General features: G+C 51.0%; 1 protein-coding gene across 1 annotated transcript in view; it reads right to left on the bottom strand.

Moving 5' to 3' along the window:
* Positions 1–10,141: 10,141 nt before the first annotated feature.
* Positions 10,142–23,930, bottom strand: part of RGS9 (regulator of G protein signaling 9) — a 33,052-nt gene continuing 19,263 nt past the window's right edge. The window contains exons 11-19 of the mRNA XM_082774852.1: positions 23,703–23,764; positions 21,349–21,462; positions 20,253–20,368; positions 19,743–19,830; positions 19,075–19,213; positions 17,807–17,892; positions 16,006–16,123; positions 12,526–12,917; positions 10,142–11,279 (exon numbers count right to left, since the gene is read on the bottom strand). Of these exons, the coding sequence (XP_082630978.1) occupies positions 11,123–11,279; positions 12,526–12,917; positions 16,006–16,123; positions 17,807–17,892; positions 19,075–19,213; positions 19,743–19,830; positions 20,253–20,368; positions 21,349–21,462; positions 23,703–23,764 (1,272 nt within the window). The 3' untranslated portion in view covers positions 10,142–11,122. The remainder of the gene's footprint in view (positions 11,280–12,525; positions 12,918–16,005; positions 16,124–17,806; positions 17,893–19,074; positions 19,214–19,742; positions 19,831–20,252; positions 20,369–21,348; positions 21,463–23,702; positions 23,765–23,930) is intronic.

The raw sequence follows: 23,930 nt of genomic DNA, 5'->3' as shown, positions 1-23,930 counted from the left end.
CTGGGTGCCCATTTGTCACCTACAAAGAAGCTCTGCTAATTCCAGTGGGAGTTACAGCAGAGAGAAGGTGGGACTCAGAGAGGAGAAGTGGCAGAGTGTGGCTGCAGTGTTTGTGGTGCTGGATCTGTGATGGAGTACGCCCAGAACCCAACCGGGATCTTTAGCAGAAATGCTAAACTGCATACCGACCTGAAAGAGAAATAATCTTTGTTTTCAGGTGCTTACAGGCTGCTTTCTGTCTCCCAGTGTGAGGGAACAAATGAGGGCTACACGAGTGACATGGGGCAGTAACACCAACAACACAGCGGAGATGAAGGGAAGGTCGCCTGCAGAAAAGAGAGATTTGAGGCAGGGACCGGCTCTTTGTTGTGGGGTTTCAGGCACTGCAGTCACACCAGTAACACTTTCTCCCCATTAACTTGTAGTGGGAATTGAGTCGGGCCAGTTTTGCTCTGCTGTGGCAAAGGGATAAGAAGCTCCCGGGGTGTCCACACCAGGAACCGTGGAAGATGCTGCCTCTGTGTCCGTGTTTCTGGAGTCGTGGTGCCCTTACCAACTGGAATACAGAAAATGTTGAAAGGTTTCAGAGAACCACAAGAACTGATCCCAATTTTGCAACAGCCTGCCCCATATCTGGCATCCTGCAGCCTGCGGGGCCTCAAGCCTCCACCAGCGTGGGCTCCCGGCTGCCTCCCAGCCTCGTCCCCTGGGGAAGAGGCACCCCCCTGCGATGTGTGTTCCAGCCATCCCAAAATATTTGCCCTCCTCCCCTCTTGAGGCTGCAGGAATGCCTTAAAACGTTTCTAATCGTGTAATCTCAGCTGTCACATGACCTCAGCGAGAGAAAATGGCCAAATTCAGAGGAAACTGTTTGCTTAAACCTACCATTAGCTCCCCCTCCCCGCCCCCCTTTAAACAAACAAACAAACAAACGAAAAACCCCGCAGCCTGTACGGGTGCTGCTGTTTTCCTTTCCCTCGAAAGCCGGAGGAATTGCATGCTCAGGGCACTTCAGCTATTCGAGGGCGCTCTGAAAGCCCCACGGCTGGCGAACAAGCCTCTTCTCTGCTCGCAGGGGCATTATCAATAAGGAGCACCATAAATCGTCCGCTGAGCAGGAACTCAAAGACCAAAGCCGTGTAACTCAAACAGGCTCAAAGCAAAAGGAGTCCCTTTAGTGTGAGGGTGGTCTGTGTAAAGTTAGGAGACACCTGCTAGCAAGTCCTGAGACACTAGCATCTGTGTAAACTTGCCCCCTCCCTGCGCCCACAACCCTTCTAAGGTGTTGAATGAATCAGCTCCATGAAAAAGGCTCTGTCTGGGGCAGTTCTAAGGCTTACATACACCTAAGTAAAACAGAGCCGGTGCTGTGCGGCCCTGGGATGGATTACCAGGGACCACAGGGAGGCCTATTAATTATTGTGACAGCCCGATCTGCTTGCTGACTGGTGGCTGGAGCTGCGCGGAGGGGCGGGGGTGCGATAACACGGCCGCCCGTACGAGGGCTTCGGGAGCCTGCCATGAACTCAAAGGGATGCGAGGAAAGCAGAGCATGAGGGAAAAGCCCAGGACTTTGGGGGTACCCACCCTGGAGGGGATGGGGCCAGCCCCAGCACCCCGGTGCCACCCCAAAGGAGCGTGCTGGCAGCGCGGATCCGGCCGTCCAGGTGTGTGGGGCTGTGGTCCTTCACCCGCTGAGATGTGCCACGAGCAGGATTTGAGCCCTGGTTTGCTCTTAATTGAAAAGCAAAAGCTAAACAGTGAAATCTCTCCGCACAGGCCAGCACGCTTCCCTGTGAATTAAGCAGCGGGAATACATTAGCACTGGCAAACTGGAATCTGGAAATGCCAATATTTCACCAAAGCCGTTTTTTAATATGCAGCAGAGTCACACAGATCACTCTGAAGTTTCTAGCTGTGGGTGAAATCTTATCATCACCAGCTCTCGCTATAATACGCGCTTATCTTAAAGGACATTTACTTTCCTGTGCTTACCGACTGTATTTGAATTGTCAAATGACACTTTGCTGGAAATATTAAAACCTAGAGGTCATGGAGGACCTGACTTGAAAGCAGGAACACGCATTCTTTCGTCTGAGCAAAAGTGCATATTTGGAATTTTAAATGCAAATTTTTTTTTGGGGGGGAGGAAGAATCGCTCTTCTGGCAGTCGAGTACAGGCAGCGCATTTGAAAGAAGGCTCTGCTTTAATTTTTGACAAGTGTTGCGAGCAGATACCCCACGCTGCTCTTAGGGGGAAGGGATGGAGCAGGGCTGTGACAGCAGGGTAACGGGGAGCCGGGGGGCCCTACAGCCCCCTCTCCGCTTATCCTCCTGGTCGGTGTCTGCAAACAAGTGCCCCCGCTCCCCGAGCAGCTCGCAGGCGGTCTGGCAGCCCGGTCCCTTGGGAGGGTGGTGAGGAGACGGGAGGTCTGGGGGCTCTGTCCCCCCCGGCCGCACGACCTTTGGCTCCGGTCCTAAGCCCCAGCAGCGAGCCAGGCTCCGGCTGCTGCGATACCCGCACGGCTCGGGCTGAAGAAAGGCAGGCGGTATCTGGCTTATATACTCTGACTGCAGGAATGTTTTCTTTCTGGGGGATAAGGCTTATCTGTTCCCCTCGTTCCTACTTCCTTTTAGGGTGTGCGGTGAATGGACAGGAAGGGGAAAGTAAAGATGTTTGGCATCTCTCTAAAAAAAAAAATCCTGGAGCAAAACCCCCTCATGGGACACTTGCAGATTAGCCAGAACCTTGCTGCTGGGCGGTGACACTCCATGGGACATGCCGAGGTGCATCCCAGGACGTGCCTGGCTGCGGGGCCAGATCCTGCCAAGGGTGCTCAGGCAGTGAGCAGTGAGCCAGCACGCCTGAGAGGATGAGCAGCAACCACGCATGGAGGTAGAAACAAAACCCCTAGGGCTTCTGAGTGCAGTTTTCCTGACACCCCTCAGTTCCCATAGAGCTGGGTTGCTGGTAGGTCCAATATTTGGATGCAAGCCCCAAAAACGTAAAGGTTGCTCTGAAGAAAAGGGGGTGGAAGACACCTGCACATCAGGGAAGAGAATTCCCATCACCAGGCCCTCTCCTTCCCTTCCTCTTTACAAATACAGATGTGGTTTGAGCTACACAGACCGCAGACTTGCTCCTGGAGGTAACGCAGGGCAATCGTCCAGCACCATGACCAGCACTGCGCTTACCTGTGCCTGCAAATGTATTCATTGCTAGCCCATGCTGACATCAAGTTGTCCACCTCCTCCTGGACATTTTACCCTACACAACCTGGCTCAGTCTGTGCAGACGTGCTCCCAGTCACCCCATCACCTGGCCGTGGGTGCAGGACCTCCACCCCACGGGACTGCTTCACGCCCTCCTCACCATCCACAGAGCCCGCTCCGCGCCTCCCGGAGAGCTCCTCGGTGCTGATCTGCAGTTTGGATGCGGCGGTGTTTTTATACAGAAATGACATTATGACAAATGGTGAAGGATTAAATTACACTTCAATCAAATCAAGCCAAACCAGTAGGGATTGAGGTCCCAGTGGAAAGTATACATGGAGTTCCTCAGCTTCCTGATTTGAATGACTTTGTTCTTCTTCCAGAGAAAAGAGGGGGGCGAAGGAGAAGAGAGGGGAAAGGGAGAGGAGGGGGGAATTTGGCCTAAAATGAAACATTTTCCTTTTAAGTTGAACATTTGAAAATGGCTGGGAGGAAAGAACTGAAACCCTGTAATGGCTGATACTGAAGAACAGCCTGGGACTTTTGCTTTTCGAGAACAGAAGCCAGGGAGAGAGCTGTGGTGTGAAAAAGGCAACGCTGTGTGCCTTGAAGGGGAAGGTGTTTGCAGCAGCCCATCTCCTGCAGACACTGAAAACCCCCTGCAAGGCACTAACCCAATTAGCTTTGCGGAGAGCTGTGCTGTGAAAAGGCAAAGGCACTGACAGTGGTTTTGGTAAAGGCTAAAGACAGCTTCACTCTGCCTTGCACTCCCATCAGAGTCACTTTATTATCTTTGTATTACCAGATCTTGCACAGGTTGGCTCAAGAGCCTTTAGCTCCGCATCTCTGTCCAACTGGAAACCTTTCGTGCTGGTTCACAGCGCTCTTCTGAATGTGGGAGCCTTTCGAAATGCAGCAGGAACAGTCCTTGCATGAATGGAGCTGCCTGTAGACAGACAGATGCGCAGACAGACGGACAGGTAGCACGCTCTGGAAGTTGTGTTGGGTACTTTGGGCCAGAGCTTGTCCTAAATACCCACAGAGTGCTGATTTCTACATGCAGATCTTCAACATTGTGCCCAAGAGATCCTGTAAGAGAAAGCCCCTACAAGCCAAGCAGAATGTGGCAGGGACCCTTTGGCAAGCCCCTCTCCGAAGGGCAGTTTCCATTATTCTGGCCAGAAGATGAGTGTCAGCCACGGGCACACCTGCTAGAAGACGAATCAAAATTTTAGCCTTACCGAAATGAAAGGCAAAACCTCCACTACAGCAGGGCTGGAAAATCATCCTCAGTGTATGGGAAAGCCTCTTCCACTGCCAGAAGAAGGAAGGCCACAACAGCACGCACAGGCACACGTCTACACATGTGCTCAGGCACACGCTCCAGCCCGCAGCTCAACGGGATGAAAAGCAGCAGATCATCCCTTTGCAAAAGTCGCTTTGCTCTGAAGTTTCTCCCCGCAGTAATAGGCTTTGCAAAGTATTTAAAGAATAACTTGAGCAATAATTCCCGGGAAACCGTTTGTTACCTATGGTTAATGTCCAATCTGTTCACATCACATCTCAACTTTCTTGGAAAAAAAAATCAAGGAGAACACTCGCGGAAATCAAGATCCAAATTGGTTCAGCCTCTGAGGATAATAAAGACTTAGAAATATGTATAAATTTAAGTGGTTTTGAATAAGGACAGCATTTCAAAAAGCAGTTGAATTGTTACTTTGAAATAAGCCATTATTTTCTGCTTTTTTAAATTCCAATCTTTAATAGGGGATGAGATCCAGACCGCCATGAACCAAGGAGAGTTTTTGATGCAAATGAAAAGCAGCATTTAAGAAGTCGAAGGATCCCATAATAGAGCCCACGCCAAACTGGCGGCTCCAAGATCTGCCTGGAACATCCAGGGGAACATCGGGCCCGGGAGATGAGAGCAGCAGGGCTGGGAGGCTCTTTTCGCACGCGCTGACCTCGCGATTCAGCGGGTGAGAGCAGCCCAGAGCAGGGTGGAGAAAACCCACAGGATTCTCATCCTTGTGCAAACATTTTCAGGAATGATGACGGGAGCTGTGGCTAGGTGGGAGAAGCTCGGTCTGTAGGTGTTGCGTGCTTCCCCTGTGCTGAGGCTTGAGCCCAGCCTCTCGGTGCAGCACCAGCCTTCCCCCGCTGCTGTCCTTGGAGGAAAACCCCTGCAAGGAAGCATCAGGGGTGTGAACACGATGCCACGCTTCCCCCCCACGCCACCCGTGCAGGGAGAAAGTAGGGAGCGGGGCGAAAATGGGAGCCGGCCCTCACAAAAGGGCCCAATTAGCCAACAAACAGCCCTCGTCCCACGTCCTTCAAAGGTGGCTCAGAAAATAAAAGGGCAGCAGTCGGGATTGGAGGGCCCAGGCGAAGTCGTGTACATCTATTTAACAAGAAAACTCATTGATAAGCAAACCACCTGATGCTTGCACAGCAGAAAAGAAAACACCTGGTTCTGCCTGTGGGTTGATAAGCCAATATCTTTAATCTTTTTTTTTTCTTTTTTTTTTCTCTTGATGACTGAAGTACACACTCTGTGCGGCCCTATGCTCCAGCCACATTGGTAATAGTAACAAAGCTTTGATGTCCCCCTCATTCAACAGAATGTTGTTTAGTTCAAAGCGAAGAACAGAGGCAATTCTTTGCTTTTAAATTATTAGCTCCCTAAGTCTTCTGTAATGATATAGTTTGACTGAAGTGTGCAGTTTATTAACTACATAAAGACGATATTATTAGAGCGGAGAAAGGCAGCCGAAAGTTTTGCCTTTCAGCTCAGCAGCAGGGGTTTTTGATACTTTGATCTCAATCAATGCTAAATGTCTTTGTGAGATAGAGGGAGCAGCAGAAATTACCTTTGGCACCATGACTACATCAATTATTTAGTTCTTTTTCTTATAAATTAAAGTGTTCTTCAACTTTTACCCCAATTTTTTCTTCTTCGTCTCTCTTTTTTTTCTTTTTTTTTTTTCCCCTTCAGTTGATTGGGAAAAAGAAAAAAAAAATAATAATAAAAGCTGACTGGAAGAAGTCTGGCTGTGCACGTTAATAAAATTCCCACTGACCTTTCCCAGTCCTGGTCTGGAAGGGTCTTGTCTGGGGCGAGGAGACGGAGGCATGAGAACAGCAGCAGAAGGGGGGCTTGGGTTGATGTGCTGCTTAACCAAATGACTGCAGAGGTTCTTGCTGCAAATTTGGCTGTGTCTAGCCTAATTTTATTTATTTATTGGTCATTTCCAATATTGCTAGCGTGAACGCAGCCAGAAAAATGGGCCGCTCGATGAGAGCAAAAGGATTGCTCGGAGCAGGATGCGAAGTGCTGACATTTAGCAAAGCGCCTTCTGCTGCTCCTGGCGCCATGAGTGCACCAGAGGGAAGGTTTCGGAGCAGGAGAGGCCGCCCCACCCCAGGTATGATGTGGATAAATTTGGTCTCCTCGGGCATCATGCTGAGCCCTCACTTTCAATAAAGCCACTAACGCGAGTTAGGGTGGGCTGAACGTCACCAAATCCTACCCATATGCGAGTTTTGTCCCGCCTTGAGTTAGTCCCTGAGGGCTGACTGCTTCCACAGCCAATTTGTCCCGTCCTAAGGGCTGTGAGCAACCCCGTTCCCTGGGGACAGAGGGCACCCGGCATGATCGGAGTGGAGGTGATCGAGGATAAAGCAGCCCGGTGCTTCCATGGGATGGCAGCAAGTGCGTGGACATTTCAGGGGATTTTGTGCTTTTAAATACTCAGGGAAGGGGCAGAGAGCTGAGCCAAGGAGGGAGGGTATTCCTGGGATTTATGGGGCAGAATTGGTGGCTGGGCCTCTGTGCTGTGTTATATCATGGTGTGTTAGAAGGCACTGGCACCAGAACCTCAGCTGGCAAGATGAGCAGCAGCAGGACCCACCACCGGGTCCAGGGCAGCCAGAGGATTGAAAACACTGTCCTCTGGCCTGAGGAATGTCAGTGAGGGAGAAATAAAAGAGGGCTTTGCAGAGATGTTGAAGCCTGAACTATGGGAACTTCAATATATTTATATGTAGAACATGTCGGAGAACAACATAATTCTGTTTTCATGGTGATCAAAGTTTTGCAAGAGGGAGGACTTGAGACAGTGTGCTAAGCTGCTATGGCAACATGAATTTTAAAAAGTAAACTGACTTGCAAGAGCTTATCTTTTCCTCTTTAGTGTGGTGTGGAAGAGATCTGGGGACCTTTACCCTACCGGGGATCCTGTGAGGTGCTCACCTCTGCTTCCAGGCCAGGCGTGTTGCAAAATGCACAAAACACGTCCCTCGCGGCGAGGCGAGACCTTCCCCGCCGACTGGAGTCCTTCCTGCATCCCCAAGGCCCTGCACCCCAAAAAGCCAAGTCATGCTGATGCTTTCGTAACGTATTTATCATAACACAGACCCTCAGGTGTCGGGGTGGCTGTGCCGTGAACCACTTGGGCTCCACCAAAATCCTCTTTTGGGCCCCAGGTGGGATGCTGCACGCCGCAGTCCCTGCGCAGAGGTGAATTCCGCCCACGGGGCAGGGTTTCCAAGGGCACCGTGACGTGGGCTCGGCTCGCAGCTCGGCTTCCAAGCCACCCGCCCAAAATGTGAAGGCAGCGGCGTCAGGGATGCTGTGAAGAGCTGTCATGCTCTGAGTCAGCTGTTCTTCCCCGGCTGGCATTTCAGGCAGGAAGAGGCTGCTTGCAGAGCTATCCAAACCATGCGGCCTGCCAAAACCACACTGGGAACCTCATGGGAACGAGCCCTCTCCCGAGCCAGCTGGTACTTCCTGCTCCCGAGGCCTGATCCTGCGGGATGCTGAGCATCCTTTGTTCCATTTTTAAATTAATGAGACTTGAGCGATGCACGCTCCGAGACTTCAGGAAAAATTAAAAAAGAGGTGCTCAGCGCTTTTGGCACTCGGGCTCCGTTTCCCAGCTGGAGAGAACAGAGTGAAATGTCAGGCTGGAAGGGAGGCTTGAGAGATGCCGATCACCTGGGAAATAGACCTGAAATTTGGACATTTCAGCGAGGGTTTAGCTTCACTGAGATGGTGTGTCCCATCCTCCATCCTGCGGGTCGTGCCCAGCTGGATCCCCCCAGCCCCACAGCACCACCACAGCCGCGGTGAGGCAGCACAGGAGGAGCAGGTCGGCCCCAAAGCTGGCAGCAGGATGCTGCCCATGGCTCCCATCCTATCCCAACAGTGTCCCCTTGAGGCTGTTGGCTGAGGCAGCCTGGGAAGAGCTCTCCCTGCGGCATGGGGAACCCCAGAAGCTGGCCAACAGCTGCAGGGCGAGGATGCAACAACTCCCACGGGAGCTGGGGAGGCTGGAGAAGCCCAGCCCAGGAACCTCCACCTGGGAGAGGAGCATGTTGTAGACACCGCGTGGCTAATTAGGCATCTCTCTTCTCCCTTCCCAATTCATCCAAACAATACCTAACATTGCAGCACGCCAGCATGGAGCTCTCCTGCAGCTGGAGATGCCCTCCTCTCAGGTGGCGACCCCAGCAGCACCAGTAGCACCAGTAGCACCAGCAGCACCAGCAGCTGGCAGGCCACAGAGCCGTGGGAGGCGGGCAAGCAGGGCACGGGGCTCCCTCGCTGCTGCCAGAGACTCCTTTCTTCTCTCCACCAAACAGCAGGGAGTTTTCTGAGAAACTGCCCACAGGGAGCGATCACTTTTTCCAGTCATTAACCTTACACATCCCTCACATTATCGGAATACTTTGGATGTCTAAGTTGCTGCAGTGAGCTAATTCCTCCAGGTGACTCCAGGCAGCTTTAAATGGGCTACTGCACAGCGAGGGGATTTGAACTGCCGGAGCTGAAAGCTCTCCAGACTCCAGCACGCCAGGCCTCCGATGGGGGCGAGATCGTCAGATGTCACCGTGCGAGCGCGGCGGCGTGGCAGGAGGGATGTGGGGCCTCCGGAGCTCTGGTTTCCCTGCAGGCAGCTGGGGGGTCTGCAGACCACGGGGGCTGATGGAAAGGAAGGAGGGAAAGCGAGGCGCAGGCTGGAGACTGACCACACAGGTGCCTGCTCCCCTGGGGAAAAAGATACGGGTCTACAAAGTGAAAGAGATTGAAAGGAAAGCATTTCCTGAAGGGGTAAATGATGGGAGCCCATAGTGCTGTCCTACGGGATGTGCACGGAGCTGTGTCTGGTGTAACCGCGTGATAGAGGGTGTCTGAGCAGCCAGGCTTGGATCCTGAGGTGTTCCCTCTGGTTTTGAGGAGGAGCGTGAGGCCGAGGGACCGTTTAATGCCCTGGCAATATTACAGTAATTCTTATCATATAGTGTGCGTGATATTAAATGGCAAAATGTAACTCTTATCCATCACATCTTCCTGTCGTGTTTCCTGGATTACACCGTAACTGCCTGATCAAGAGAGGCTGAGTAACAAGATCAACAAAAGCTATCACAGGAAACATATTTGTCTCTCATGGGCAGTGGGTGGACACTGCTAGTGACTGCCACAGCAGAACCAGACCCTTCCAGTAAAGCAACGCCAGGAAGAGCAAACACAGAGCCATACAAAGAGAGGCACAAAGTCCTGTTACCCTCAGTCACATCAAAACCTGGCGTGCAGGCACCGCGACTTCTGATGCAGCAAGGACTGCCCAGGTCTCATCCACATTGTGTTCTACCAAAGTTATACCTCCTTTGCCTTTCTAGAGTTCTTGAGGCTGATTTATCAGGGCAAAGTCAGCCACGTACAACGCGCTGAACAGCACCTTCACCTCCTGCCATGCACACGGGGACCACTGAGCAGGCAGGAGGGGAGACTTCAAATCCCGCAGTAGAAATCAGCATGATGAACCACGTCAGCCACACAGGCAAAACTTCATTTACACTTAAAAAGTACAAAATAGCAACATCAAAAGTCACAGGCCGCATGGCCAACTTGCAGAATAATGGCCCATGTCACACACATCCAGGAAACCCCTCTACATTTGAACAAAAAAAAAATATCTTGAAACTCCAGTGAGACATAAGGAAAGCAATGTTCTGAGACTTTAGATTAAAAATCTAAGACTATGATAAAAACACAGTTAAAAATTGTGCATCAGGCAATGCATCAGTCTAAGTTTGGAGAGGCTCAAAACGCCACCACAGACTCACTCCTGACCTTCCTGAGTGTTGCAGGGATACAGTCCAATTCATGGTTTCAAGACCCATCCTGGCACTGAGAAGCCACAGAAGGGAAACTGGAGCTGAGGCAGAAGTGCTCTGGAGCCTTTGTTGCTCTCCTGCACCACTTGCTCTTCAGGATCCTTTTTGGTTTTGCTTAAGGGATGGTGCTATGCCATACAACACTTGGCTTCTCAGGAAAGGTTTGAATTTTTTTCCCCAGCTATCAGCTGTTTCTTAATGAATTTGATTTAAAATTAAGAATTCTTATCAATAGTAAGAGGTGGACCCAAGCTGGGACACAGACACATCTGATCTTGGCAGTGCTTGAAGTCTTAGTCCTGCTCTGAAAAATGCCTGCAAGCTCTGCTCCAGCTGTGTTGTGTACAGTGTGCTGACACCTCATGGCCAAGCAAGTAACTCCGATAAGACACCATTTCCCAGGATATATGTACATAAATTCTCCATCTGCTATAAGGCAAGAAATGAGGTTAATTTATCAAGAAGTCTATAATGAATGGATCTGAATATACTAAAGATAGGAAACTCAGTCCAGAAATGCTTCAAATTCTTGAATTACAAACAGATGGGTATATCAGAGTTCATTACTCATAGATGTCATAGCTGGAGCTGCCTTGATGCTGAAGGATGGCTCTAGTCCACTTCTTTAACAGCACGGCCCATGTACTGAGCCATACGTGGCAAACCTCAGCATCTCAGCAGGCGTCTGTTCGTTAGGGGGTCACATCTCGGCTGCTGCAGGCGCTGCTGGTTACCCAGCTCTGCCCTCCTCTGCGGGGCTCTCCCAGGGGCAGATCACCTCCTTTGCAGATTCCTTACAAACCTGGTGGCACTTGCGTTCTTCCTCCGCAGAGTCTACGGGGTAGATTCGTCTCTCCAAAGGAACGTCCATTTTTATTTGGAAGAAGCTGTGTTGTGAAATAAAAACTCATCACGCACAGGGCACTCCTTGATGTGCTCTCTGAAACAGCAAGCGTGCAGCACGGAGTCTGGCTTTGAGTGTTTTATTGTTCAAACCCCAAATCTCAAAGCAAAACTCCTGGGCACAAGCCCACATAGATGGAAAATGGAAAGAAAAAAAAAAAAAAAGTGCACTCCAACAGCTTTGAAGCAAAACTGCTGTGTGCTGGCGTGCACAGCCAGGTGGATAAAGAGCCCTCAGATTTGTGCTTCTGAATTTACAATATGGACTCAGCCACTTGGTCAGCAGTGTAGGTGGATTAATAGGGGCTGAGTAGACATTAATTTCAGCAAGGGACAAGGCCAGGGTTTGGTCTCAAAAGTGGCAGATTCTCTAGGCAAAAAATCCCCACTCTTACAGTATCCTGTTCCAAAACAACAAATGTTTTGAGGTTCTCTCTCAAGGTTTCTGCTCTCTTGTTACTTCTGGGTCTCCTCTGACCATTAAACCATACCTGAACCAGAGCTTGAGAATAAACACAAGCATTCAAGTGACTTTCAGAATTCAGGGACCTAAAGTAAAACCTGGGAACCTTACAGCATTAACAGGAGGCCTGAGTGCAGCAGAAAGGAACAACCAGGACCACCTCCTGCCTGTCTATCAGCAGAGAAAATGCTTCATGCAGAAAACAAACAGAAGCCAACAGGACAAGGCAGTTTTGAAAGGCTTTCTGTGATTCAGGACAGGCAGATCAAATACTGGCTGTGATTTGAGTTGTAAGAACCCTTCTGTAGCTGGGTTCACGGCATCACACAGCCACACAGTGCTAACAAAACACGCCAGCGACCAGCTGCCATCGGTCTGAGGACCTCAAGGGCACCTTGTGGAGATTGTGAGACTGAATGGGAGAAATACCTGAATCGGACAAATTTCTGCTAATGCAAACAACAGCTCAGCCACGCCGTACGCAGCTGCCTCATGGCCGCTGGTGCCCAGCACAGGCGGGAAGATGGCGGCTCCTCCATTTTGTGCCCCGAAGCCTGTGAGGAGCGGAGCCACTGCCCGCTCACCATGACAGGCGAGGGAAGCCCTCAGCGAGCGGGCACGGGGGAAGACGGCGAGAGCTGACTGGAATATGAGGCAAAAAGCCTGCTTTGAGGGCTCTGTTGAGAATATTTAGCCATGAACTAAGCACAAAACCAAACAATCCCTGAGGCGAGCCCTTGGGGGAGGCACCCAGGCGCGGCGCTTACCTGCTCACCGCCTTGGCGTCCTGCCGGAGCTGCCGCTCCCACTCGCCCAGCGGCTGCACCTTTCCGTGGGGCATGGTCGGGCACCTTGGTGAGAGTGTGGCGAAGACGGGCGAGTTCAGGCAGCCCCTCCTCAGGAACCGTCTGAGGGAGAGGGCAGCCATACGGGGCTTGGCAGGTGCCGCAGCTCCCACCTTGTCGGGGAAGGGACTGGGTATGGCCCCGCCGGGCTCCTGCTCCCTCTCGGTGCCCACCGTGCTGTCCAGGGCCACGCTGATGGGCGATGGGCAGGCAGTGCTGTGGGGCAGGGCTGTGGGGCCGGGGGACGCGGGGGGCAAGCTGCTGGTGCCAGCGTAGACGGGCGGGCGAGGGGCCGGGGAGCTGAGGCGGCACGGCTGCAGGGAGGAAAAGGAGAGGCTCGGTCAGGGCAGCTGGCTGGTGTCCCCAAGCGTGGGGACAAGGCTTTGTCACCAGCCCCCTGTCCTGCACCCCCAGCCTGCCCAGAGGGGAGCGGAGGAGTCACGATTTTCTCATGGAAAGCACCAGGATTGGTGCTACCGGCCTCGGTGGGTGCTGGTGGATCAGACGGGGTGCTGCAGGAAACAGCAGCTTGTCTGAGTCTGCTGTTCTGAGAGTGTGAGCGCGGCTGTGTGTGGTACAGCCACGTTTAACCCAAAGCACCACTGTGCCAGCTGCTGTGGTGCCCAAGAAATAGGACAATGAGCTCAACCCCCTGATGACTGATAATACAAGACGTCACATCTTGTGCTGAAGGCCCCACTGTCTCTAGCTGGTGCTGTGAAGACTCAGGCTGAGCTAACCAAGCCCTCAGGAAGAGCTGGGGGACAGATTTGTCCACAGAGTATGTGGTGCGTGCTCAGGACCATCACCCACTTCACCACCAGCAGAAATGAAATGCAGCTCAAGTGTCCAAAGAGAAGTGCTGAGAGCAGAGGCACATACAGAAAATACACGCATGCATGGCAAAGAGATGACACAGTGAGGGATGAACATGCTGAGACAAGACAGAGAAGGATGAACCGGGTTCTTTTTTCATTTTCTATTTATTTTTATTAGACAGATGAATGCGCGGAAGTGATGGCCAAGAAACAAACAACATGCTGCTCTGATTTCCAATGGAAACAAACAATTTCTTGGCTAACACAAAACAAAGTTCAATTTGTACCATGGTCACACTTTGTACCATGCAACCTTCCTCTTCAGGGACCGAGCAGCAAGGGACCAAGGAGCGGGACGCTGGGTTATACCAGCTTATTCAGCCTATAAGCAGAACAGAGCCAGCTTCTGCCTGCAAGTGGGGGACTGGTGTTTCACAAGCACGGTGACTCTAGAGCAGGCAGCATTAACCCATGGCGGTGGGGCAGCAATGCAAAGCGGAGATGATGAGAAAATCAGAGAAAGGAATGGACGGAGATAACATAAAAAGCACAGAGACAGACAAAACAGAAGGAGAATCACAGGGACCGACTGGAACACACAGATTTGTTATTTATTATTTATACCCTGACTTGATCTTCCACGTGTTGCTACTACTGGCAATCCCGACACGCTCGGTGTCCCACAGTACACAGACTGAAGGGACTGTAGAGCTCATCACAGCCAAGCAGCTGTGGACCAGCCCTGCCAAGCTGTTGAGTACCCTTCAGTGCTTTTATGTTAAGGTGAGGTGATGGTACAGTACTTCACACACAGAAGCCTTGAGGTTTTAAGCATTTACAGGCTGAGCCTGCTCCCCCTTACAGCATTGCAAAATTTGCTATTGCTTCCCTTGGGACTCAGCAAGCAGACCTTGACAGCAGCACTGAATACTCCTGTAACTTGATTTCAATTCCTCTAAACCATTTATCACTGTTAGGTTAACAGAGGTCACACAAATCTCCATAGCTCAGCTGCAAAATGAAGAAGGCTGGTTCTGAAGCGACACCAGATCAGACCACGTAGCCCTGATTCTGCCTCTGATAACACATACAGGGAGGGCAAGAATTGCCGTTCAGAGCTGTCTGGACCCATGGCCTGGCTGTCTCCCTGTCAGGGAGAGGCTGGTCTCCATACACCCTAATACCTCAGAATTCCCACTCGCATCCAGTTTTCTCTATCTCCATTTTCCTGTAAATTCATTGCAGTAATAAAAACGGATGAATAATGCAAGTAGGAGTTCAGAAGTTTCCTGTATTCCAGTGCTTCCCACCCAGTCCCTCCACTTCCCCTAAATTCTAACAAACAAGGAAGTTTTTCTGCTCCCCCACAATTCTCTTTACTGGCTTTGCAGGAATCTTCCCACTTCTGGTAATCATCAGCCTGGTCCAGACAGGCAGGGGGTTCCCAGCAAAGCCTGGAATCTCCCGAAGCTCTCTAGTGCTAACACAGTTATTTAGGTTTCCTTATTCTAAAGAGCAAAAGAACAAATGAAAAAACACTACTTAAAGTTGAAGTCAGCTCTTAACACCTCTGCCCTGTTTTCTCCTTGCCTCTGGGCTACAGACCAGTGACAACTAGAACTACCTCCTCTGAATTTTTTTAACATTATAAAATAGAATAGCAGGAAAAAGACAAGAGAAGAGGCAGAAAGGATTTGATAAAAGAAACACAAAGCTGTGGCTGTATCTCTCCAGCAGGCTCCTGAGAGGGATGGCTCTAAGCCTGCACACCTAGCTTGTTGTGTAGGGGAGGAACAGGGAGAGCAGAGCTTTCTACTGATCATCTCCAACGAGATGGGGGGATGTTGTTAAAATTCAAAGGGTCACCCAAACCTTCAGAAATGGCCGTGGTGCTATTCTCACAAGAAGCCTAGCCCACCCTTCTCTCTGTGACTCCTCTGCAGTGACTTGGAGGTGGAGGATACTTCGGGTGCCTTATGGCAGATGGAGAATTTATGTGACCGCTCCTCTCAGGGGGGTGCCCACTGTGCACCCCCTGGGAGGGTGCAAGTCCTGATGAAAGGATGGATGCCAGCACGGACATGCTCTGAGGTGGACTGCCTCACCCTGCTCCGGGGAAGGCCAAATTGAACCCAAAGGACTGGGACAGCACAGCTCCACTCTCCCCTGTGCCATCCCAGCTCCTGGAGGAGCAGGAGGCAGGGAGAAGGGCCTGGGCTGCCCAACCTCCTGGGGTTTTGGGGCAGCCAGGAGGCATCGCACCTCCGTGGTGTGCACAAAGGGGTTCTGGCCCCGTGCCACGAGCCTGGCACAGCCAGCGGCCTGGCTCCGGCAGCATTCCCATGCCTGCCGTGCCTGGGAAGTGACATCTGCTGCTGCAGAAGCCATGGCAACATGCAGGAAGCAGGCTGCTGGCAGAGCTGGCCTGGGAAACCTAAAGCAGCACTGACACCTTCAGGAAGGGGAGACGAAGCTCAACACCAGCCTCAGCTTGTCTTTTCCCTGCGCTGTGCCCTGCAGGGCTCAGAGCCTACTTGGGAGGTTCCTGCTTGAGCTGGCTCCTCCGATCCAGCTTGCTCATGACCTGCGTGATGTCCACAGTGGTGGCAGCTTCTTTGGCTTTGGCCTCTTCCTCTTGCTGCCTCAGGATGACGGGGCTGGGGCTGGAGCGGAGCTGACGGCGGCCAAAAGGGAAATTGGAGCTGGGCAGAAAGAGAGAGAAGCAGGGTGTTACCGAGAGGTGGAAGGGCACCGAAACCACACCGACACTAACTGAGCAAGGAACAGTGTCCCTGAAACCCCTGCACCTCTGGATGGCCTCAGGGACACGGAGTCACCAGTTAGAAAAAACACACTGGTTAAATCCCCGAGGCTGTGCACGGGGAGTGGGGCACCTGTCACAGCACCGCTGGTACCTGACCAGGCAGAAGAAAGGCTCTTCACACATGAAACAGAGATGAATCTCAGCATTTTGGCTGACTTTGCTCTCAAAGACTTTTGGTCTCTTAATGTCTCTCCCAGAAAGAAGCCAACGAGCACTCCAGGAGCTCATTACAGGAGGGCAGGCTCAGATACCGAGAGAAGAAATGCCGCTGGGCACTGTCACGCACCCAACAACAGGGAAGTGCAAGTGCAGACTAGGTGGTTTAAACAGGGCTGGGTGACTCAGTGTCACACGCCAGCTGCAGAACTCCTAAAAGAGTAAAGGCGGTCTTGTTTCTGCTCCTAGTGGGGACACCGAGGCCAGCAGATGTCCAGTACGTTGCTCTTTTGCTGTAAGCATTCAAAAACAACTCACACTCCGTGTGAACCCAAACAACGGCCATGGGGTGATTTTCTTCTCAGTAAGATCAAGATAAGGAGCAGTGTGTGTGGTTCTGGCATCCCCGATACCCCAAAAACACCTGCTATCTGCTTCAGCAGATGCATTACCAAGCAGTGCAAACAAATGTTAAACCTCGTCCGGACGGGGTGCCAGCCCTGCAGTGCCCTCAGCGTGCTGTCTCAGCACTGTGTGCCCAGGACAGGCCCTGACAGACGTGACGGTGGTCACTGGGGGTCAACCAACATCTGCCAGCACCCTTGTGATGCGTGGCTCAGGGAAAAACTAACCAAGCCCCAAGCAGGAGGGTTTTGTTGGTTTTGTTTTTTTTTTTCCACTGGCTTGAAACGGGCTCTGGATGAAGCGCTAGTGTGAAAGTCCACGATTCCTCTTTTTGCTTGCGAGGCTGGCGAGGGGAAGAGGAACAAAAAGAAGCACACCACCCAGCCTGGCTCTGACACTGCACATTCTGCTTTAAGAAGCAACTGCAGTTCAAACGCTCCAATTTTGCCATGCGGCTCTTAGCTTGGTTTGGAAAAAGCCATTTCAAGCCTGCCCCTTCTCAGGCTGGCTACCTTGTGCCCTCACAGGTACAGTGCCATTCGTTTCCATTTTGGCTGCCCTTCACCTTCACTTCACAGGGTGTGAGCAGCTTTGTCCAGGCAGAGCTGAGCAGAATCCACCAAGGACCCTGCAGTGGCTCCGTGGCTCCTCCAGCAGCCAGTGCCTCGCGGCTGGGAGGTTTCCCATGCCCGGTACGCAGTGCTCTCTCCTTCCAGGAAAGGAGCCGTGATTAATTCAACAATCACAGCCTCTCTAAACAGACCCAACACACGAGGCAGCTGAGCAATCGGCAACTATATCCCGGCTGCACGTGAGCCGTTTCCAAAGGGCTCACAAATAAAAGAGCATAATCAGTCTCAAAGCAAGGCATCTTCTAGTGAAAAAAATTATTTCATTAAGCAAACAGCTAAATCATAGTAATTTTGCTGCAGCTCAGGCTGTTTCTACCCTTGCTACAACAAGAAAAGCAAACCCCACAATTACATCCAGTTTCACTTGCCTTTTTTTGACAGTCTCTTGAGGCACAACAGCCTTGGCCAGCATTTCCTTGTATATTGGAGACTTTAAATAGCGGCCATAGGAGTCCTACTAGGAGAAAAAAGGGAAACTGGTTGTTACGGGCTGCAAACACCAAACACCACCAAATACAGCTGCTCGGGAAGATGGGAATTGGAAAATCTCACCCAGCAGCCTAAGAAACTTAGCATCTCTCAGGAAGACGTAGTTACTGAAACCAATACCCTTTCATCCTGCAAAATTCCCAAGATTTTTCTTTTTCCAGTAGAGTTTCCCAGGTAAGATTCAGACCAAGAGGTCTTAATCCAGGCCAGAGCTATCCCACAGCCATTGCAGGGGGAAGTACTTATGTTTTGGAAGCCAAACCTTTCAGCAGCTGGCTAAAATCAATACAACTCTTTTGCTTTCATTGTCAATCTACATTAGCTGCTGACCTGGCCAACGATGCTCCTTCCTGCTACGTGCATTTTGTATCACTTATAAGGAGGAGCTGTAGGCTATCGGTGGTCATCATGCCCTAGTGAAAGCCCCAACATTATTACCTCCTGCCCCTGTCAGCCCTCAGCCTGCTGCACCAGGCAGACCTCAGAAAGGGGCATCCATCAACACAACCACAGAAAAATGCTTTAAAAAAATAAAAGCAGTAAAACTTATTTTCAAGAGATTAATCAGGTCTGGCTATGCTCTAGGGACACAACTCATGCAGCTGGATCACAAGTGCTCCTGCCTTTTCCATCCACTGCTATGAAACAGCTGGACACAAGCATCCCCCCACAGGGACACCTGATGTTGCACACAGCGTGGTACCAGCCAAATAAAGGAAAATAAAAGAAAATGTAGCTGACACTGTACTAAACGCTGATACTAGGAACATCTAAAACTTTCAGGTGCTGAATTAACACTGAGTTAGCCTCACACCGGTTCTGGAGGTAAAAAGGCACCAGCATTTCAATTTTTCAGCCAGGGAGTCAAACGATTTGCTCGAGCCTTGCAGGAGCTGGTGACCAAGCTGATGTCAGAAAACAGGACTTGGAGCAGACACCCAACCTCGGCCACCGTGGGGGCAAGCTGCCTCGGAGGGAGGAAGCAGCAGCACAATACAAAGGCCTGAGCCAGTGCTTGCCTAAATCAGCACATTGGAGGGATTTTTCCAACAGAGGCCACTTGAAAGCGACAGCTGATAACACTCAAAGGCACGGAAAGGCCCAGAGACCTGGAATCCCCCTCAGGCTTTGGAAACAAACACCAAACCTTTTTCATCAGCATGTAAATGTGGGTCTGAGCAGCATCCAGCACATAGCGATGAGGGTGCTTGAGGCCTTTGACAGTGATGCCCATTGTGGTGCCGTCAATGTTAATCCAGCGCCTTGCTCCTGGAGCCAGGAAGAGCCTGCAAGGGGGAGGATCAACAGGGCCATTAACAAGTGAATTCCCAGAGATTCCTCTGCCTCCGGATGAAAGGAAAAGTCCCTTCAACTTCCCACTACAATTTGCTGTCCTAATCTTGGGCAATCGATCTCCTCCTCAGCAGAGTGAGCTGTGTGACCTACAGTTGCTTCCTCAATGTAAAACTAATTTTACCTCACTGGAATCAAAAGGGTCTCTCCACTCGCCTTGTGGCAGCCCCAAGATATTTGCTATTCCAAACCTGTATTGAAAATACACGCTGAGACCTCTCCTTGATGAGATTTAAATGTCATACTGGAGAACAGAGGGGAAAAGGAGCTCGATAACAAAACAGTATTTATGCTTTCATCTTCACGAGCTCCTTTCCTACACGGGGACATAGCACAGCCATACTTAATGACAGCTTACAGAGGAAAGCCTCGGGAATAAATTGTTTGGAGAATGTGAACACAAGGAAGGAGTATATGGGACTCATGCAGAAAGTTTAAGAAATGTAAAATTTCCACACTCACTTGTAAATTTCTTCTGCTTTTTCTTTGACCTTGGATTGGTCTCCGTACTTGAGATCCTCACAGGCTTCCCAGAAACTCAGATTCTCTCCTGCATAACAAGGACTCAATCAGCAGAGAGCGAGAGCAAGGAATTTGCAATCCCATTTATTAACTCCTAAACCGAATTTGTTTGATTCAGTACAAGATGGCCCCAGCTCAGAGTCTTACAGCCACCTGTAAATCTCTTTGAGCCTGCAGGAGGAAACCACCTTCCACTGCCTTCTGCTCAGTGACAAACCTGCAGGAGGATTTGAATTCAGCCAGTTCCACCTTGCCTGGGACCAGTCCCCTTGCCCAAGGCTGCTCTGCGCTGTATTTTGGGTCCTGTGCCACTAGGTGGTATTGCACGCACTGGCAGCACAGCCACTGCCTCCAAAATCACTTCTACTCGCTCCACTTTTTGACTTTGTCATTATGTAGGACCAAAGCATCTATTGGAGTCTAAAGGAAAGGGGCAGCGAGCAGACCCACCGCTGAACTCCTTCTTCAGGAAGAGCTGGAAGTTCTGCCGACCTTTGGGGTCCCGGATCAGCTCGCTGAAGTTGAAGGCCCAGCGCTCCACACGCATTCTGGTGGGGACTTCCACCCTGCAAAGGATGAAGGCAAACAGCACCAACAGCTTCACGGGGCCCATCTAAATGGCAGATTAATTAAAACCGAACCGTGCTTTGCTGGGGTGTCAGGAGACTTCTCGGCATTTTCTGTTTTGCAGAATGCCGTAACGAGCTCCTCGAGTCAGCCCACTAAGCAAGCAGTAATTAAGCAACTTGGTACACAGTGGGATGAGGATTTATCTTGGGTTCATTCTGCTCTCACAATGCCGGCCCAGCTTTGATGGAGGTTTGACTCAGTCCCGTTATGGAGGAGGAACCGCTTGGTGCTCAAAGCTTTGCTTTGCATAAAGGCACTCTGTGAAGGTACCTTTGGGGCTGTCTAATGGGATATCAGCACTGTAACAGCATTGCTGCTCTCACGTTAGAACCAGCTACATGCTGTATGCTTCAAACCCGGAGATGCCTCTGTGTAATTAGCAGATGCTGTCCGAATGCAACACCAAGGGAGACTGCAGAGAAGGGGTGGACCACCAGCAGGTGTCTCCAACCCAAACTCTCTATAAGAAAGCAACTTCAGGTGTGTGTGGAGACCAAATAGCTGAACTCCGAATTGCTACACCACTGGCAGCAGCTGAAGTAGTAAGGTTAGCACTAAATCCAGTGCTATACCTGAGCATAACTGGTCATGTTCCACACTGCTGTGCTAGTAAAACTGGACTGCACTTATCCTAGGGGAGGATTAGACCCACTCGGCAGCTTTTAAGTGCATGCTCCCAACAGTTCAGACATTTCTATAACATTAAAGAAGGCCCCACTTCAAGAAGATAATGCTGCAAGTTCAGCACAAAGTATTCCCAGGAGACACTTTCTGTAGCTGTGTCAGAAAGGGAATGCTTCCCTGCTCACAACCAGAGACCGGATATCACGATGAGATCAATGCTTCCCCTTTCTGATCTCTATCAGCATAAAGGTCAGCGTAAACCACAGGCTGGCAAACGAATATAAATACATACAGCTTGGCGTTGAGATCCCAGAACTCAGGGTCGTCTGTTACCCAGGGGTTGCTGGGGAGACATCCCGACAGGATAGGGTCATTGGAGAGGAACTGCTCGGAGTACTTCACAAGCCTGCAGGCAAATCCAGCAAAACGAAAATCTTAATTTGCAAGCAGAGTTGCTGCCAGCCCCGTTACAACCACCAAGTGGCTGCACAGATTTCGGGTATCTTCAGAGGTGCAGCCTTACCACGGGGGTCTGCAACGTGACCCCTGCCTTACTGCAAAAATTGATTCATTAGTGCTGTTCATCTTTTCCCCTTGCCTGGCAGTAATCTCACGAGTGTCTTTCAAAGCAGGGATTTTGTCAGCTCAAGTGCTGGGAAATCCCAGTCTCTCCTCCCTCCTTTTTGCCTCCTCACTTCAAGAAGTGGGACTGAGCCCCCAGACGAGTGCTGGTTCCTTCTCCAGCCAGCAGCTCAGCCTGAGAAACGTCTGCCTGTGCTGTTTCGTGCCACACACTACAAGGAGGGAAGTGCCAGAGAAGAGGAAAGCAAGCACGGTGTTTGCTCAGGCTGGGTTCTCTGCAGCCTCCTGGCAGGGTGTGGGAGAGCCCAGCAAGCTCTGGGAGAGGTGAGGTGGTGCTGGGGGCTTCCCCGTGCCACTGCTCACCTACCACACAGCCCATTCCTCTGCAAATGAGTCTGAGGGCTCAGCACAAAGCAAAAATCTCCCTACCCTAGCAGGAACCAGACAAACATTTCTCCTACCTTCTAGGCTGGCGAGACTGGTAATTACAACCAATTTCACTAATGTCCTGGAATTTTAGTTTTCTCCTCCCTTTTTCATTCTTGAAAAAAAAATAAATTCCTCTGGTTTCTCTGTTTCAAACTCCTTCCAGGCCAAGCTGCTTTTATGTGCTCAGAGCTGGGAGCGCACTGTCCAAGGGCCCGTAGCTAACAGGCACCTTGGCACGGATCCCTCGGTTCTACAATGCGACTGCACAAAGCACACCGCAGGTTTGGCACAGGAGTGCTTGATCCTATCTTCTCATCCGAAATGCCAAGGCATTCAGCACCTGCATAATTCCATCCGATCCATGTATTCTAATCAAGCTGCAAATCTAAACCTGTCAACTCGGGTAACATTGCTCCGTCCTTTGAATGATGAGTGCTTTGCAGCTCCTCCTAAATCAATGCAATGCTCTGATGCATGCACATTATCTACTCTCTGATCTTATCCTCATCAATAATAATTTGATTTGGAGCAAATCCCATAGCTCAAGATGGGGATCCAACTTTTCTAAGGAGTTTTTGATCCAGACACTGGGTATTATCCATCATAAGACAAGGAGTATTGTGTAAAAAATGTTTGTGCCAAACAGTTAAGCACTGCAAAATTCCTAAAGGCAGACAGGTGCCCCCAGCTCCAGCTCACAGGTTGGAAAATTGAGGCAAGGAGCATTTCATGCAACCAGGCAGTCAGTGACAGGTGAAGAAAGAGCTGCTGGTGCCTTGCAAGCTGTGGTTCTCAGGAGATGGCACAGCTTCCTGGGCTCATCCTCCTATTTCGTTCATCCGTAACTATCTTCTGTCTAACAGGCCTGAGCATCGTGTTTATCTCAGGTTTTATAGGAAACACTGGATGGCAAGGACTATGTGAAACAGCCTGGGGATGTGGACTGCACCTCCAGGGAGCTGCCCAGCACACAGGATTCCAGGTAAGAAACACCCGTGGCAAATGCAGCAGCAGCTAACACTGGGACTGGGAGCTTTGCACTTAATTGGCTTCATCAAAAATCTGATCAGGAAACACTCCCACTGAGAAGAGGACTTGCTAATTAATTGCTTGGACTTTTCCTGGGGAGGAAAGTGTGTTCCTTTGTAATGCAGACTAATCAGAGACTCCCCCAGCCCTGCTGCCTTCTGAGGGCGATACCTTTTGAGCAGGAACACTCCCTGGGGCTGAATCCTGGGGCCAGGAGGGTCGATCTGTCTCCCTGCCTACTCATCCCACACAGAACAGGCACAGGACATAGGGCTGCACCCCAGCAGGCCAGCCTCCAGAGCTGCTTTTCCAGCCTGCAGAGCCAATCTCAAAGGGAAGCTCAGCTGAGAGGCTGAAGCTGCTCTGCAGGCGGTTGTAGTAAAGCTCCCTTAGCTGCAAGGGGCTCTTCATCGTGACTGGGGCTCTGCCCCCCCCTCTGCCTTGTGCCTTCGGGCGCAGACAGGCAGGACGCAGACAGCACTGAGCGTGGCCACCGGCTCGATTCCCCCGGTGAGTCACTGGCTGCCAGAGCAGAGCTGAATCATCTCGCTAGAGATGAGCGCCGGAGCCTAATTAAGGTGTGGACAGAAAGAAATCAGGACTTACCCTCCAAGGGAGACGGAAGATTTCACTCTGGACTTCATGATGGCCAGCTGATAGTACATGATCTGAGAGGGATCAGAAACAGCCGTGGTTAGGAGCAGGGAGATGTGAAGACGAGGCCAGCTCCATCCGAACCTGAGTGCTGGAGGAGGGCGTCCTCCCAGTAACCCGCTGGATGCCCACGGAATCACAGAATCCCTCAGCTGTCACAGTGAAGGGGCTATTTTCACC

Source organism: Aythya marila (assembly GCF_965140915.1).
Source record: "Aythya marila genome assembly, chromosome: 18".
Lineage (NCBI taxonomy): Eukaryota > Metazoa > Chordata > Aves > Anseriformes > Anatidae > Aythya > Aythya marila.
The sequence above is the reverse complement of the archived record's forward strand: the minus strand, read 5'-3'. Positions and strand labels throughout refer to the sequence as shown.